This window comes from Galeopterus variegatus, unplaced genomic scaffold (genome assembly GCF_000696425.1).
Source record: "Galeopterus variegatus unplaced genomic scaffold, G_variegatus-3.0.2 Scaffold1944, whole genome shotgun sequence".
NCBI classification, from domain to species: Eukaryota; Metazoa; Chordata; class Mammalia; order Dermoptera; family Cynocephalidae; genus Galeopterus; species Galeopterus variegatus.
This window is the reverse complement of record NW_007728055.1, coordinates 215,183-233,776: the sequence shown is the minus strand read 5'-3', so window position 1 is coordinate 233,776 and position 18,594 is coordinate 215,183. Positions and strand designations below refer to the sequence as shown.

General features: G+C 31.6%; 1 protein-coding gene across 1 annotated transcript in view; it reads right to left on the bottom strand.

Moving 5' to 3' along the window:
• The window catches only part of SYCP2 (synaptonemal complex protein 2), a 59,273-nt gene extending 41,175 nt beyond the window's left edge, over window positions 1-18,098 (bottom strand). Inside the window, exons 1-13 of the mRNA XM_008579701.1 lie at window positions 18,041-18,098; window positions 16,685-16,828; window positions 15,745-15,873; window positions 14,830-14,928; window positions 14,509-14,533; window positions 12,175-12,260; window positions 11,452-11,537; window positions 11,139-11,173; window positions 9,724-9,866; window positions 9,588-9,640; window positions 7,780-7,825; window positions 7,137-7,232; window positions 2,765-2,825 (exon numbers count right to left, since the gene is read on the bottom strand). Of these exons, the coding sequence (XP_008577923.1) occupies window positions 2,765-2,825; window positions 7,137-7,232; window positions 7,780-7,825; window positions 9,588-9,640; window positions 9,724-9,866; window positions 11,139-11,173; window positions 11,452-11,537; window positions 12,175-12,260; window positions 14,509-14,533; window positions 14,830-14,928; window positions 15,745-15,873; window positions 16,685-16,828; window positions 18,041-18,064 (1,027 nt within the window). The 5' untranslated portion in view covers window positions 18,065-18,098. The remainder of the gene's footprint in view (window positions 1-2,764; window positions 2,826-7,136; window positions 7,233-7,779; window positions 7,826-9,587; window positions 9,641-9,723; window positions 9,867-11,138; window positions 11,174-11,451; window positions 11,538-12,174; window positions 12,261-14,508; window positions 14,534-14,829; window positions 14,929-15,744; window positions 15,874-16,684; window positions 16,829-18,040) is intronic.
• Window positions 18,099-18,594: the final 496 nt, after the last annotated feature.

Genomic DNA, 18,594 nt, shown 5'->3' with positions numbered 1-18,594 from the left:
CCCTTCCCAACATCAGAAACTGGGCAAAGATGTCTGCTGTCATAATTTCTATTAACATTATAGTGAAGGGTCTAGCCAGTGCAATAAGGCAAGAAGTAATGACTGACCAAATGAAGTGTTGGCAAGGATGTGGAACAACTGGAACTCTTATACACTGATAGTGAAAATGTTAAATGGTAAAATCACTTTTGACAAGTTTGGAAGTTTCTTAAAAAGGTAAATTCTATGATCCTATCATATGACATAACCATTGCACTCCTCAGTGTTTACCGAAGAGAAATAAAAGCATATATTCTCACAGATAATTATACATTAATATTTACAGCAGCATTTATAATAGCTAAAAACCAGGAACATTTCAAATGCCCATCAACAGGTGAATGGATAAACAAATTGAAGTACATCCATACAATGGAATACCGCCCAGCAATAAAAAGAATAAACTATTCATACATACAATATGGTTGAATCTAAAAAATAATTTTAAAAAAGGTATTCTGAAAGAAAGTAGCCAGACAAAAGTTGCAAAAACTGTATGATTCCATTTTTATAAATTCTAGAAAAAGTACATTTATCCATGGTGAAGAAAAAATCAGTAGGAGAAGGAATGGATAGATTAAAAGGAGCACACAGAAATTTTGGAGGTGATGGACATGTTTATTAAGTTGATTGCCATGATCTTATTTGCATGCATATACACACATAACAACTCATCAACTTCCTCAACCTGTTGAAGTGTACCTACAAAAAACCTTCAGCTAATATCATACTTACTAGTAAAATACTGAATGCTCTTTCCTAAGCCAGGATCAGGAAGTAGGCAAAGATGTCCACTTTGACCACTTCTGTTCCATATTGTACTAAAGGTTCTATCCATTGCAATAAAGAAAGAAAAAAAAAAAGGAAGGGAGGGAGGGAGGGAAAAAGGGCATGCATAAGGATCAGAAAGGGAGAAGTAAAACTGTATCTTTAGTTGCAGATACTATTACTGATTGCCTGGAATATCCTCAGGAATCCACACTATAACTACTGGAACAAAACAGTTAATTTGGCAAGGTTGTAGGATACAAGGTAATAACTCAAAAAAATCAATTGTGTTTCTATATACCAGTAGAAAGTATTTGTATATGAAATTAAAGATCAATTTTATTTACAATCATACAAGAGTACTTCAAAAAGTTAATGGAAAAATAGAATTAAAGAACAATGCAAATCTTTCCCTGAAATTTTTGAAGTATCCTCATATAAGGTAAGATTGAATACTTGGGAGTAAATTCATCAAAAGTTGTGCAAGACTTACACAATGAAAACTGCAAAATATTGTTGAGAGAAATCAAAAATTTTGATGGAGAGATAAACTATGTTTATGGACTGATACTTCTTCCCATATTTATATACAGTCCCAATCAGAATTCCAGCAGGCTTTGTGGAATGATTGGTAAACCAATTTTAAAATTTATATTGAATCCAAAAGGCCTAGAATTTACTTAAAAAGAAACCCGCAATGTTGGAAGACCTGTAATAGCTGACTTCAAAACTAATGTGATACTGGCATAAGGAATGATAAACAGATCAATGAAATGAATTGGAGCACCAAGAAATGATGCTTACAGAGGCATATGATTTTCAACAAAGGAACCAAAGAAATCCAGTGGAAAAAGAAAAGCCTTTTCAGCAAATAATCCTGAAATAACTGTATATCCATATGAAAAAAAAACCAAAACCCTCAATTCCAACATCACACCATAACCAAATATTAATTTGAGATTGATCATAATCCTAAATATAAAAACTAAAACCATGAAGTTTTTATAGAAAAACAGGAAAACATCTTTGTGACTTAGGAGTAGGCAAAAATTTCTTAGGTCACAGAAAGTAATAACCATAAAAGAAAAAAATGATCAAGCAGACTTGAAATTCGAAAACCTCTGCTCCCACCAAAAACACCATTAAGAAAATGAATAATCAAGATAGAGACTGAGAGAAAATACTCACAGAACATATAACTGCCAAAAGATTGGTAAGAACTCTTAAAACTCAATAATAAAATAAGGCAGTTCAATAAAGAATGGACAAAATATTTAAAGAGATATTTCACAAAGAAAGATATATGAATGGCCAACAAACACATGAAAAAGTGCTCAACATCACTGGTCATTAGGAAAATACTATAAAAACCATAATGAGATACCACTACATGTCGATCAAAATGACTGTCTTAATATCTGAATTTGTAATAGTACTAGTCTGCCAACTTATATGATTTTGCCCAGGAGTGCCATGAAATTCCAGTTATAGGAGTAGAGAAACTGGATGCTTGGATTTACTCAAATGAATGGGGTAGAAGGGCAAGAGCCTTAAACATGTTGACAAAAGAGTGGTCAAGCTGACTGATCATGAGTTCTAGACTAGACAGGGAAGGAAATAAGAACAGGAGGGAGCTGGGAGATTGGGGGGGAAACAAAGTCTGGTAATTTGATGAACTTAGGAATGCAAGCATCTGAAAATGTTGATTTTGCTTTCATTTGTCTATTTTTTTTTATACCAGAGAGGACACAACTTCTATTCCATATGATAACAATCAAGAAGAGAATTATAAAAAAATAGAAACAAAGTCTGGTAATTTGATGAACTTAGGAATGCAAGCATCTGAAAATGTTGATTTTGCTTTCATTTGTCTATTTTTTTTATCCCAGAGAGGACACAACTTCTATTCCATATGATAACAATCAAGAAGAGAATTATAAAAAAATAAGTTTAATACCTTCAATGCTGTATATTTGTACTTTTTCCTCAGGCACAGTGACTGCTTCCCACTGATGATCCTTAAATTTAAAAATAGGTTTTGGCCATAAATAAATAATAATTTATTCCTGATTTAAAGCTTCTTTAAACACCAATTTATAGGTCACACAAACAATAAAGGATTTTTTTTTTTTTTACTAAATATCACTAAGTAACCAGTTTACGTAACACATTTCTTGTTCCATCACTTAACTACATAACTTATTACAAATGTTACATTTAATCTTTCTCTTCGCTCTTAAAAGGAAATGATAGTATTAATTTTATAGTTCCCTATTCTTAACCAAAAAAAAAAAAAACCTATCTGTTAATATTTATTATAGGATATCCTTTTTTAAAATGTTACTAAATCCTTTTATTTTTCCTTTTAAATATTTTGTGATGTCCTACTCATTCCTCAATTCCTACTACTGCTATCTATTACAGGTTCGTAACCACAATACTCATTAACTGATTGTCCTTAGATTCAAATACTGAATGCACATGAATAATATCCTAAAATGTTTTATCCTTCTAATATTTTCATTGAAAATGTGTATAAGTGAATAAATACTGAATTCACAAAGAGTAAAAATTAGATAACATTTCTTAAAAAAAAAGAGACCCTAAACTTCCCAGTAATCTTGAGAGAAAAATAGACCTAGTTCTTTTGTAATTTAAGGACCACTCATTTTATAGCAATTCCTCTAAATCTTCAATCTCTTCACTAATTCCCCCCACATCTTTGACTTAATTGAAACCAGTCATACACTGAGGGCATTACTACCTTGACAGCCTTCTCCAGTTAAGGTGCTAATTCTCCTCTATCTCAAAACCTCAGGGTAAGGAGGAAAGGGTTGGTATCCTTATTTCTCCCCAAAGCTTTGAGCAGCCTCCTATTTCTCCTTGCCCTTCTGAGGCACAGGTCAGCTGGCATACTCTACCCCTACTGATTGTTATTGTCTACCAACTTCAAATTGACTTCCTCAAACACTGAGGTTCCTGGTTCACTGTCTTCCTTTTAAAACCAATTTTATGATAGAAATTTTCAAACAGATTTTTTAAAGTAGAAATAATAGTATAACAAAACTAAAATATGCCTTTACCCAGCTTGAACAGTTATCAATATATTGTGGCAATCTTGTTCCATTCTAACCTCCCACTCTTCCTCCATTATACTCCTTCTTCTTGACCTCAATTTTTTCTGTAATGTCCCCCTCTCTATCTGTCCCTCACCATCAATTTCACAAAGCTCTTATCCTTAAAATATTAAGTACCTAACAAGAACCCCTCCCTTGAATTTGCATCTCATTATAGCTACTTCTATGCTCTCTTTCCCTTAACTTGTTTTTATTTCCTGAACAAATATTTCAGCTTTCCAGGAATGGCTAAACTCTCATCACTTAAGTGAAAATCCTCCTTCATGTGTTATTTTATTGAACCTTGCAGGAGTATTTGATAGTGCTGATCATTTCCTCTTACACAAACTCCTTTCCCTTGTCTTCCATAACATCATACCCTTTTAAATTTGTTCTCTTTTGGCTGATTCTTCAAATATCCTTCTGGCTAGAGTCTCTTCTACCTAGCCTGTGTAAATTTGTGTTTTTTACAGTTTTTTCATGAGGCATTCATTAAATACCATGATTTCATTTGTCATCTATAAATAGATAGCTTCTATATCTCTACTTATGGCTCAGTACCTTCACCTGAGCTTCAGACCAATGTATCCAACTGCCTATCAGGAATCTTCGGCTGAATATCCCACAAGCATCTCCAAATCAATACATTCAAAGCTGAACTGATCATCCTTCCCTTACAAAACTTGTGTCTACATCCCCATTCACCAAGTTTTATTAATCCTTTCTTTTTTAACTATAAAAAAATCACCAAGTTTGCTCAATTCAACTGCAAGTTTTTCTGGAATCCATCCATTTCCATCCATCCCATTGTCACTTCCCAAAACTATGCAACCATGAAGGTTTTTTTTTTTTATAGAAACATAATTGTTGTAGATACCTGTGGAATACAGCATTGAATATCAATATCTGTGTGCAATATGTGATCCTCAAATTAGGACTAGTATATTCAACATTACAAAATGTAATCATTTTTTGTGGCCCTTTATCAGTTTCTCACTAACCCCCACACCTCCATAAATTCTCACCTGGATTATTGCAAAAACCTCCCAATTGCCTCTGGTCTTGTTGCTTTTTAATCCATTGTCCCTACCAGGAGGATTTTTTACACAAACGTGTTTCCCCAGTGCCTACTACATATCTAGCACATAGTTAAGTTCTTGATAAATATTCACTGAATTGATGTTACCTCTTACTTATAATCCTTCATTGGCTCCACACTGCCTTATTTCTTTCCAATCCCCTATGTACTCTAAGTACTAATCATACTACTTATCCTTCAGTTCTTTCAATATTCCATTTATTAATTCTCGCAACAAATATGAGCCCTTGAATAGCTATAAACAAGAAAAGATTTATGATCTCATAAATCTTATATTCTATGGGAGAAAACATTTAACAAACAACAAATGAACTAATGATTTTATTTTATTTTATTTTTTTAAAGATGACCGGTAAGGGGATCTTAACCCTTGTCTTAGTGTTGTCAGCACCACGCTCAACCAATGAGCTAACCGGTCATCCCTATATAGGATCCGAACTCGTGGCCTTGGTGTTATCAGCACCGCACTCTCCCAAGTGAGCCACGGGCCGGCCCTGAACTAATTATTTTAAATAGCAATAACTACCACAAAGGAAATAAAACAGGACAATGTGATATACTGTAGCCATGAGGCTACTTTATGTTGAGTGACCAGAGAATACCTCTCAAAGAAGGTAACATTTATGCTGAAATCTAAATGGAAAAAAACTAAGATGTAAGGATCTGGAGGAGGTATTTTAGGCAGAACTAGGAAGTAGAAAGACTTGAGATGGGCATTATCTGTGTTAGAGAATAGAAAAAATGAACATGGCTGGAACACAGTCATAGAGAATGGTATGAGATAACAGAGAAACAGCCAGGGGCCAAATCACAGAAAGCTTTATATGTTATGTTAAAGAGACAAAAGAAGGGTTTTAGCAGCCACTATATGGAGAATGGCTTCTAGGGAGAGCAAGGGGGAATACAAGAATAGCATACTACTAGCATAAAAATTCAGAGAAGAGAGGATATTCAATATGTCTTCAGGAAGAAGAATCCCCCATCATCTTGATCAGTGTCTGGAACACAGTAGGCATTTGACACATAAAAATGCATTTTAGATCTTCCATATCATATATAATACCATAGTTCAATTGATTATTTTCTTCTCTACACCATCCATTAGACCAAGATAAATGAAGGTAGGGACTACATCAAAACTATACCCTTCTCCCCAAATGATATTCTAGTTCCTGAAAGAAAAGTCAGTTAAAAATATTCCTACAAACACTGTAAAAGAAATACACTAGTGAAAATTGTCAATGCCCCTGAGAAATAGTACTAGTCATTGGAACTCAATTTTAATAAGCATTCTAATAAGGTACTCTAAAATAAAAAAATAAAGGTATGTGGAACTCCTAAGAGGTATTTAAAGTTCACCTATAAAGAGTTAACCTGGAACAAAAAGCAGGATTCTATAAGAAATAGACTAAAAAGACTAACGCCTTATTATATCACCAGCCACAACCAGATCAGTAAATGCTGATAAAACTCTTAACTCAGATTTTGGCAAAGAGACTACACAATTTGAGCTAGAATATGGCAATGTATCAAATATGAGGTGGTAGCTATAAAGAAACAATGGCTCAAGGATTTTCCTTAGGTAAAAAAGAGGTCAGTAGAAAATATGCCACCAGCTTGGAAGGCTTAAGAATAGCTACAGAAAGAAAAGAGCTCAGAAAGAAAAGAACTAAAATTCACTTCCGAGTGTTACCATAAGAATCAGTCTCACTATTTCCAAAGAGAAGATTTTATAAATGAATAAGTTAAGACCACTTATCATTATCTATTAATGTCATTTTTAACAGAGGGCTTTTGTGTTTGAGTAACTGTTTTCTAAAGTTAACTCACTTTGAGTTATCTGTCATTAATTAACATGTAATTTACTTCTGAAAAGCTTATATATTAAAATTTAGCAATGATTTTTTTGTTACAATAAAACATCAGAAATAACATTTATTTCTAATTAGCTTGGTAGGTTATCATGCTAATCAAAACTACTAGCATTAACACTGAAACTTATCAAAAGAATGGCCAGAAAAATAAATATACAAAGAAATCCACATTCTTAAGGTGAATTAAAAAATTAATATATACATATAAGTATAGAATAATACAGAGGAAATAAAGCTTACATCATTATTTCCAGCAATGTAGAATGATAAAGTCTGGCTCCCAAGATTAAAATCGATCCAGAATTCCTCAAGTTTTTCATCTGCTGGTATTTGCAGCTAATAAACATATAAAACTAGTATATACTACACTTTTTAAAATGACAACAAAAAATTATGATCATGTTATATTCATGGCTAAATCTTTTTTAAAAGGAAAAAAGTATAGCTAGAAGACAAGGGAAGAGAAAGAGCAGACAAATATAACATTTAGATAGATTTAGAAACAAGCAAAGGAAATGCTACTTTTATAATATCTTACATAGAAATTAGCTAGCTTTAATAAATCACAAATATTCCAAGTGCTAACAGAGGTTGAAAATATTAGTTTGAATATATTCATGAAGGATAAATGAATAATAGGCTTGATTAGGAGAAAGTTTATACAATTGCAGCCTTTATATTTCAATTATTCTCCCCTATAGATATGCTGCCTCATAAAATTTCTCCTGGTGCCACAGTCAGATACAGAATACCAGGCCAGTTGTATTTGTGATCTAATAATGACTATTTTTAATGTTATCAACTTGTAATTCACAATTCACTTGACTATTGCATCAAGATCCATCCAATAACTAAAACAACGTGTGCTAAACTTAAAACTTACCTCATATTTATCAAGAAATGCAGATAAGCAAGGAAATGTAAAGACCCTGAAATAAGAAGTAGTTTGGGTTTAAGAAGAAAATTAATAAGCCTTTATAGCATAAAATCTTGTCCAGACATATAAATCATGCCTAGAATCAAAAGGAAATCAGGTAGTGGTCATTAATAACAATTTTTTTTTTTTAAATGACTGGTAAGGGTATCTTAACCCTTGACTTGGTGTTGTCCGCACCACTCTTGTCCAGACATATAAATCATGCCTAGAATCAAAAGGAAATCAGGTAGTGGTCATTAATAACAATTTTTTTTTTTAAATGACTGGTAAGGGTATCTTAACCCTTGACTTGGTGTTGTCCGCACCACACTCTTCCAAGTGAGTGAACCAGCAATCCCTCTATAGGGATTCAAACCACTCTTCCAAGTGAGTGAACCAGCAATCCCTCTATAGGGATTCAAACCCGTGGCCTTGGTGTTATCAGCACCACACTCTCCCAAATGAGCCACGGGCCAGCCCTCATTAATAACAATTTAAAAAACCAAATCATATCTCCCTCTTTATTACTTTTTAAAATTAGTGTTCAATGGAACTTTGTTTATCTAGAGAAAACTGTATTACTTTGAAGATATTACTCAACCTATTATTTTGACTAAAGTGACTGCACCAAAACTTTTTTGCATCTTATTAAATATGAGCAGAGATTTCTAATTTAGCTTATACTATTAATACCGTGGTAGTTCCCATAGGGCTTAGATGAGAAAAGAAGAGTAGAAGTGAATAATTCTGCTAATAAAAATGGCTAAATTCATGGAATGCTTTCATGGTCAGATACTATTTTAAATACTCAGCATATTAATATCCCATTTAATCTTCACAACAAACACATGAGGGAGGTATTAATTAGTATAGTAATATTACAACTAATGAAACTGAGACAAGTAAGATTAAATACTTTGCCCAATATTAGAACAGGAAGAGTAAAAACTTATGATTCAAATCCAGGTAATATGACGCCTTGCACTTAACTCTCATCCTATCTTTCATTTGCTTAGTATGTGAAGTAAATCTGAACTGATTCATCCAATATGTGTGTCCTGAACATCTATTAAATACTAGGCATTGCAAATATTGTTGTTCTGTCATTACAAAAAATGATAAAAATTCACATTACATATCCTTTCATGTCCATTTCTGAGGTTAAATAACCTCAGAAAGATCCTACTTACAGTATGTTAATTATCAAGGAAGATGATTTGTTTGCTATATATTTTCATTCCAGAATGTGGATGAAGGAGGCAGTTTAAGTATTATATATATATATATTTTTTTTTCTTTATTAGTCCTCAAACACTAAATAATAATGTATATGCAATTCTGAAATATAGTAAACCAATTTGAACAAAGTTATTAATTAACATGAATTAAATAAAAATGCATATTTTCCTCTAAAAAAATACAAAACAAAACAAGGTCAGTGGAGGATTATTTCAGACTACCAGTGTAGTAATTTACTAAATGATGCCATTGTTTTGAATTAAATATCCGTGCATATTTTATACTCCAGTGTAACGGAACAAATAAACTTATAAAGGTTCAACATTGGGTGCAAAAACAAGGTCAGTGGAGGATTATTTCAGACTACCAGTGTAGTAATTTACTAAATGATGCCATTGTTTTGAATTAAATATCCATGCATATTTTATACTCCAGTGTAACGGAACAAATAAACTTATAAAGGTTCAACATTGGGTGCTTATTTTTGAGCCCTATTTTTTTCAAGAGTCAATGGTTGTGTATTGCATTAAATTTACCTTCTCTTGTCTCCAAGCATGCCATTTACAAGATTGAGAAATATCCTGCAATCCTAATTTTAAAAAGAAAAACTTTTAAAAATCATATTTATTAAAAAATAACATTCACTAATTCTGCTATTTTTATATAACTTACTGTTTCAAATTCAGAGTCTTTAATTCCTTTAAATGCATTAGCAATAAAATCCATGGAAAACCACTGACATGCCAGTTCTTGTCTTTGTTTTTCTGTGGTCATTCTACATAAAGCTTCTATGATGCCTATCTGTAAATCATAATCTATTAAAAAAATTGTTAATCAATGTATAATATGAAATTATGAAAATTAAATTCATAAAAGTCCATATAGTTTATAAGGTATTAGAACACACAAGACAAATAAGGAAAATATTAGTGCAATATACTCATTTTTTTCTATTTTCTTTATATGGATTAGAAATAGCTCATTATGACAGGGAATTAATACAGCCCAAATAACAAATTTACTAATAGAAGGAGTGAAACTTTTAAAAAATGCAAAAGAAACTCCTAAATATTCAAAGACTCTGACATTTCATTATTATTACAGTTGTAAATTGCAAAAAAACTTATACAGTAGTGTATAAATCACAGAATCCTTGTTTTCCTCTCATGTAACATGATGTTTACACTCATCACAGAGTACTTTAACCGTGATTTATTCTATATGTAAATCACTACATCAAAATTTGCTCATAGGAAACTTATAAAAGAAAATTTAAGTTCTTTTAGTAAATACATTGTTTAAAAATAAGTCTATCAATCCCTAGTTCTATGGTTTCAATGTTTGTTCCCTCCAAAGCTCATGCTGAAATTTAATCCCCATTGTAACAGTATTAAGAGTGTAATCCAATTATGAAATTTGAAAGGTGGGGCCTTTAAGAGGTGACAGGATCATGAGGGCTATGCCCATTCATAGATTAACGGGTTAATGAATGAATAGGTTATCATGAGAGTACACTGGTGGCTTTATAAAGAGAGAAAGAGCACGTGGACATGCTCAGCCCTCTTGCCATGTGATTCCCTATATCACCGGGGGACCCTAAGAGTCCCCCACCAGGAAGAAGGCCCTCACCAGATATGCCCCCTTGACCTTGGACTTCCCAGCCTCCAAAACTGTAAGAAATAAATTTCTTTTCTTTATAAATTATGCAGTTTCAGGTACTCTATTAATAAGTGACAGAAAATAGACTAAGACCAAGAATATTAGATCTCCTAATTTCATAAAATACCACTTGAGGAATTTCTTAGCACAAGTAATTCAGATCAATTGGAAAATTAAGTTATTATTCATTAATATATCATTAGGCACAAATTATGTTTATCTAATGCCTATTGTCATATAAATTATTTTTGTCCCAAAGATATTTATTTTTATTAAAGTGACTTAAAAACTGTTTCATTGTACATAAAGCTTATAATTCCCTGACATAATCTCACCACATTACAATGCTATTATCATTCTGATTAAAAGGATATTATATACTATTCATAAATTTGGAATAATTTCAAATTTTGACAAGACGAACTTACCTCCAGCATCTAAAATCCTTTCTCCCATACTATTCCTGTGAATTAAAGCAACAGATTATGTACTGAACTAGTATCAAATAAATAGAAATCCTCTATGTTTGGGGGGAAATAACTTTCACTAAAATTTACAATTGGCTAGTATCACTGACTTTTGTCGAAAATATATACATATATTACATTATATTAAAAAGCTACAATAATTCATCACTTTCAATTATTAATGCAAACTCATAGTTTCATTATTGCCTTATAAAACATTCTTTAAATTCTTGACTTGAACAACTAATAAAAGCAATATAGTAAATATTATTACATGAGAATTAACATTTCTTGGTTAGAAAGCATTTTCCTGGCATCTTGAGGCATTTTGTCAAGCATAGCATTCATTTTTTTTAAAGTCTAGAAAAGAAAAAAAAATAATGCACTCACTTTATATTCAGTGAAACATTAAGCATTTAGAGAAATATTCTAGGCACATAAACTTAGAAGCCTAATTTTTTCTTAATCACTGCATTTTATGCAGGGAATGGAGTAGGATAGAGGAAACAAGTATAAAACAGTGAATTCAAAACAACATAAACCACAGGATATCAAGAGTAGAATATAACATGACTCCTGTATTTAAAACATTTATACTGTTTGCAATATGACATACATTTACTATTTCTCTATTATAAGATCTAAGGAAGCCAAAAAGTTACCTTATTAATTTCTATTCTTATGTTATACACATGTACACATATATATACACTAATACAGATTATTTTTAGTATTTAAATACTTAAGAATCCCTAATATCTGGATATTTATTTTAATATGAGATTTAAGCATACCTAAGCTCATATGGTTATACATTTTTAATAAATATTTAGGAAATATATTCATTATATCTGGTGATGAATAGTGAAGACAACAGAAATAAACTCCAAGATAATTTAGTCCAAGATAAAGTAATTTTTCAATTTGATAAATTGCTATTAAATTTTCTTCACTTTCTCATTATTGTTTTAAAAGACTATCAAACAAATGAGTTTACCTCCTGCTGAATACAAATATTCATTCTTGAGTCAATAACCAGGGCACAAATTCGAGGTACGAAACATTCCACTACTTGTCTTTCACCTGAATGGAAGTGTTAAATTACTGATAAATATTCATTTTATATCCTTTTGAATGGTAGTCTTTTCTTATATAAATTAATGGAAAGGATGTACTAGTGCAGCTCAGAAGAGGGTCCACTGGCCTGGGCATCAGAAAACAAAAAATTAAGCCCCGGGGTTCTGCCACTAAATAGTTCAAAAGTAGAAACTTCTATCTTAAGACTGGCCCCAATTTGTAGTCATACCTCAAAAATTCTTATACCCATAAAGACCATCAATGTGTCTTGACCTCATGAAGTTCTAAATGATCTAAGCTATTTTTAAGTAAACCCATTTTCAAAAGATAAGGCATTATTAATACTATAGTCAAAGGAATTTTCTACATGCTATTTCATAATGCGAATTTTAAAAATAATTTTAAACAATGGAAATACTGCAACAGCAAATGTTCAACTTTCCAAAATGATTACACTGAAAGAAAAAAATACTCAGATGAAAAGATATAATGATTTACTTTAAAAAAAAATTAGCTGAATCACTTTAAAATTACTTGTGTTTAGAACTGTTTTCTCCCCTACCAACTTAGGAATTTAGACTAAATTAATTACAAAACAAAAGTCAATGAAAAGGTAGCATTAACTATTATTTAAATCAACAACAGTTTGTTTGAAACTTTTTGGCTTTGAAGGCAGCAAATAGCTTCATTTATAAGTAATTCACCAGCCTTAATTACCAATTTGAGGTTAAGTCTTCCTCAACCAACACGGAGATAAAATAACTTGGTTCTGATTGCTTGGCACAAGACACTTGCCACAAGTGAAAGGATGAGTTGTAACATGTTCTGCATTCTCAGCTTACTATTGAAAAATTTTTTTCCATTACATCAAGGGTTGGCAAACTATGGCCCACAAACGAAATCCAACCCATTGCCTGTTTCTGTATGGCTGTATCATTCATCAGCAGGTGCCACGTGGAAAATACTAAAAACTATTATGTTTTATTGAACCAGCAGTGCCAAAGGTGAACTTCATTTACTCTCCTAAACTTAGCCATTGTTAGTTATGTGAATTTTTGTCAGAAATAAAAACTGAGAATCCTGACTTGCCCTACTATGTAGCAGTCCAATTGCTTAGCAGTGGTAAAGTTTTACTGTGACTTTTTGATATTCAGGGCCAAGATTGAAATTTTTCTGAACAAAAACAGTCCCCAATCATTATTATTGAATATTAAATGGCTTTGGTGCTTTGGGTGCATAACTGATAATGTTTCTTAATGAATTGATCCCCAGATTACAAGACAAAATAGTGCTTAGATCATAAACTTACACTGCAGTCATTTTGATGATAACTGAGGTTATGTGAATGACAAGTAGTGCCAAGGTGCTTTATACATTTCCCAGAATGTCAAAAGTTAAAACAAAAAGTGACATATCCATTCTCACACAAATTTACAGGGAATATATTTTTTCCAAGCTCCAACTACAGGTCCAGCAGCATATTTGGACCTTGATGTAAATGCAAAGGATATTTCTGTATTTCAAAATCCAGTTACTTGTCCAATCAAGGAGCTTTCATATAACCTTCAATTGAAAGTGATTAATCTTCAATGCAATGACATTCTAAAAGGCAAATATTAAGGAAAAAAACCTAACAATTCTAGGGCCGGCCCGGTGGCGCACTGTAGCAGTGCGCTGCTTGGGAGCGCGGTGGCGCTCCCGCCCTAACAATTCTATTAATGCCTTCAAAGTGATGAACATGCTCAATTAAAATCATGATCATGAACTGATATTAATACTTGGCACTATGTGCATGAGGATACAATTGTCTAACGCGACATACATAAAATGTCACTACAGATAAGCATTAACAAATGAATATGTGCAATCAATTTTGAAAATAGGGAACACTAACTCTGAACCCTAATTAAGTGAATTGTTATCCCCTCAAAAAAGAATGCTATTTCCCTCATTGGTATATCTGTATAACAAAACTTTGTACTCAATTATTACATATTTAATTGTGTCAAAAAAATTTGCAGAAATTTGATTTCTTTCTTGTTATATAAGTACCTACATAATATTCTCAATTTTTTTCTCTTGGATTACAAAGTCTAAAATATTTACTATCTGGCCTGTTACAGAAAAAAATTTGGTGATACTTGAATTAGACAAAGAATTCTTAATAGTAGGACAATACTATGGGAATTGCAAAATTATACTAAAACTCTAACAGCAAATTATTGTTCCAACAGAAATAAATGTTTATTATTACCTTCATCACTGACATCATGTATGACCTGAAAAGAAGTGAATAATATTTAGTCTACAATTTACCATCTTCTATTATAAACCATTACAAATGGTAATAAAATGACAGATTACATTCTAACTCATAATATAATCATTTAATTTTTATTTATTAACTAACCATTTAATTATATTAACGAGGATAAATGCTTTATACAATCTGTATAGTCTAATCCAACCAAATCACTAACCAAATAGTGACTTTTAGTCTCAGGGCACAGAGAACACAAATTGTTTTTTAAATGAACACATGCTTTATAACATCAGTGAATCAATGTGATTTTACCATCAAAAGATCAAATAAGTCTTCCACCATATTTATAACATCATTTGAATTTCCTCGACTTAGAATAATCTCCTTGGATTTTTCAAACCAGGAAGCCATGTAAAAAAAAAAAAAAGTTCATATTACCTACTTTGAATTCCACTTTAATAATTTTAATAATATTTTTTGTCTATCTTTGCATAAACAGTAAACCTAGGACTAAAGAGATATCAAAAGTAAAAATTCCAGTACTGTATCAAAGTAAGTTTATGCTTTTAAACATCTTCCTTGGTTTTTTTTGGTTAACTCATTGTATTTTCCCATTGTTTAAAACAGGAATAGATAGTTAATCTTAATTCCAAGTAGAGGATCCTTATTTCCCCCTTCAAATTCCTAGAGTTCAGGTACATTTCTTATAACAGATAAAAATGAATTATCACAATTTAGATTATTTTGGTATTAGTAATTTTTAAAGTTTTAGTATTATTTTACCTTAATTAATCAACTAATTCAGATATCTGAGTATATACTATATCCCAGGTACTGTTCCAGGTGCTGGTTACACAGAAGTGAACAAAACGGACAAAAATCAACACCCTACATTCTAACATGGGAGACAGACAACAAACAATATAAAAATAAAAATTAAATTAGATAGTGATTTAAAAGAGCTAAAGAGAAAAGTAAGCAAATAAAGGCCTTAGAGAGTCTTGTGACCTTAAATTTACATGATTATCAAGGAGCCTGTGATCCTTCCTTGTGTTCTTCATCTTTGTAACGTATACCATGAGCTATAAAAATATTTGTTTTAATCTCCAAGTTTTATATAAAATTACCAAATTTATTTTTCGACAGTTGGATTGTTTCTCATTATACTAGAAAGTAAACTTTTACCATATTTTTGTCACATGAATATGTTACATATTCTATACTTATCTTTTGGACTAGTCCTTGTTTTATCATAGTCAGAAGTCCAGCTTGTCCCAATATACTGATATTTTTGCCACATCTTCCAATGGAAACCAAAATGGTTGAAACAGTTTGGATATCCTTTTTATTAAGTTCCTGAAATGAAAAGCATACATTTAAACTTCTGCAAACACAAAACAGTACAGGATAGGCATTGTTTTAGGAACTTTATACACATATTTCTCATTCTCATAAATCCTGAAAGGCAGTCATTGTCATCATCCCCATATTGCAAAAGATGAAAGTGTGGTCCAAAAAAAGCAACTGCCACCCAACTAGTGAATAATAAACTCAGAACAAAAATGAAGATTAGTATAAATTCAAGAAACTTTAGACTATTATACAATGAATCTGTTACCTTCCATTCTGAAAAGCTCCATTTAAATAATAAATCCAAGAAATTTTATTCAATCTTTTAGATTTATAGCAAATCTCAGATACTGGGGGAGACTGCCAATAGTCACCTTTTCTCATGTATGAAAATGCCTTAGATAAAATAAATCAAACCCAAGGTTGTGGATAATATTTTTTTTTTGGTTTATTTTTGAAAGCACCAAGCACTGTCTGTGTAACATCAAGAATATGTTGATAGGTTTTAAAAAAATAGATCAAGTTGTTTAAATTTCAAATATGTATACTATTTTTTCCAAGTTTGGGTAACAGTTAATAATGGTAACCTTATGTAAACACAACTTTTTGTATATTTTATTTGGAAAACAACAGTCCAATGTGTTGAGACTCTTCAATCAAACAAAAAAGCAAATGCTGAAGTAAGCATTTCTTTATATAATTGTAAGCCAGCTTATTCAAGCCTTTCTATTCATTTTTCCTAATGGCATACTTGTTCCTATAAAATAGAGTTCTAGCTGATAATTTTAATAACCATTCAGCAAAAATAAATATTTACCCTGCACATCAGGTCATCCAACTTGCGGAAAAACTGTTTGCTGCATTTAATCTTAACATCTTCACAAATATCAATTTGTAAAAGAGTTTTCAGAGGTTTGAAATCATTTTTTCTTAAAGCTTCATCGATGCATTTTTCCAACTGCTAGAGAAATATAGTTAATGGTACATATATTGAATTAAAACCCAAATTAGTCACCTTATGCAATCTAGTAATTTGAGGATTGTTTTCACATGAAAAAATATCAATTCACTTATTTTTTAAAAACCTACCCACTACTAAATTTGAAGTAACTGAATTAGAGATTTTTTTTTATAATAATAAGACTCTAAATGGGGAAAAAATATATTTTACTAATATTTCCAATTCATATCTTCTTTTGCTAAAGTCATCACTATGTCAAACTCAACAAAAATTTGTTCATAAAAAAAGTAAAATCAACTTTATAGTAACTAATACTTAATACCATGGATAAAAGCCCAGAATGTCTGACTCCCAACTTCTTAATGAGGTTTAAATAGTAAAGAAAAATGCATAGACAGGCAAAAACACCTTTTAGAAACTATACCAACCAATATTACTTAAGTATTACCCTTATATAATATTTATAACCTTTACAAAATCTGCCGTCCCTGCTAAAGTGCTACCTCATTAATAAGAAATTTTCATACTACAATCTGATCGCTAAACAGACTTGATGGTGAATTGATTGCAGACATGTTAAATAGATTACTAAAACTTACTCTTTATCTAAATTCAAGTATCAGTTTTAAAATTTGATATAAAAACATCCAAGCATAAGTTATACATTAATCAGTGCATAAGTCTTTTCAACATGACAGGTATATACTTTATAAATTATATATTAACCAATACTTTATAAATATTGTAATACTTTATATTTTTAATATAGCTTTCGAAAACTTATCTATTGAATAAAAGAAAGGACATTTTTATTTAAATTACTCTACCCTTGACAATTTCATACAAACACATAAGCTTTGTCATTGCTAAAAATATAGCACTGGGCCAGCCCGGTGGCGCACTGCTACAGTGCGCCGCTTGGGAGCGCGGTGGCGCTCCCGCTGAGGGTTCGGATCCCACATACAGACCGGTTCCCGCTCACTGGCTGAGCGAGGTGCGGGTGCGACACCGAGGGTCGCGATCCCGTTGCCGGTCCCGGTCCGGTACGGGCGCGACACTGAGGGTTGCGATCCGTTGCCGGACACGAAAAAAGACAAAAAGGAAAAAAAATAAAAATTAAAAAAAATAAAAATAAAAATATAGCACTGAATACCTATGAGTAAACAAAAAGTGATTTTAGAAAACATTTCCTTTTGGTCTAGGACTACATACCTGGAGATCTGGTCTTACTGGCATTTTTACTTCATTTAAAAACAGCAGGACAAAACAAACACCTATAAAATAAAACATATCTTTTGTTATCTTACAGTCCATTCCATGTATTTACAGTTTTAATATCTTAACACACATAAGTAAGCATTGCTGCTTATACCAAAGACGATAAATATTGTTTCTTTAAATTTCTCACTGGACATTTCTCATGCCTGTTAATCAAATTACACATTTGAATCTGGTCAAAGAAATTTCTAGAGCAAAACTTAAAGATCATTAACTTGAGCCCTCTCTTTTTATAGATTACTTAAATAAATGTCATACATCCTACCAAAAGGTCAAAATGCTGGTTAGTGAAAGAATACAAACCTGGAACTCCCTCACCAATAATTCCTGCTATACAAGGGTGGTTCAAAAAGTTCATGGAAAAACAATTAAAAAATAATATGAATTTTTCCATGAACTTTTTGAAGTACTCTCATACTTCTTCCACCTTTGGGAACAAGAAGAAAAATACTCTTGAATTAATGTCTAAATGAATTCAATGATAAAAT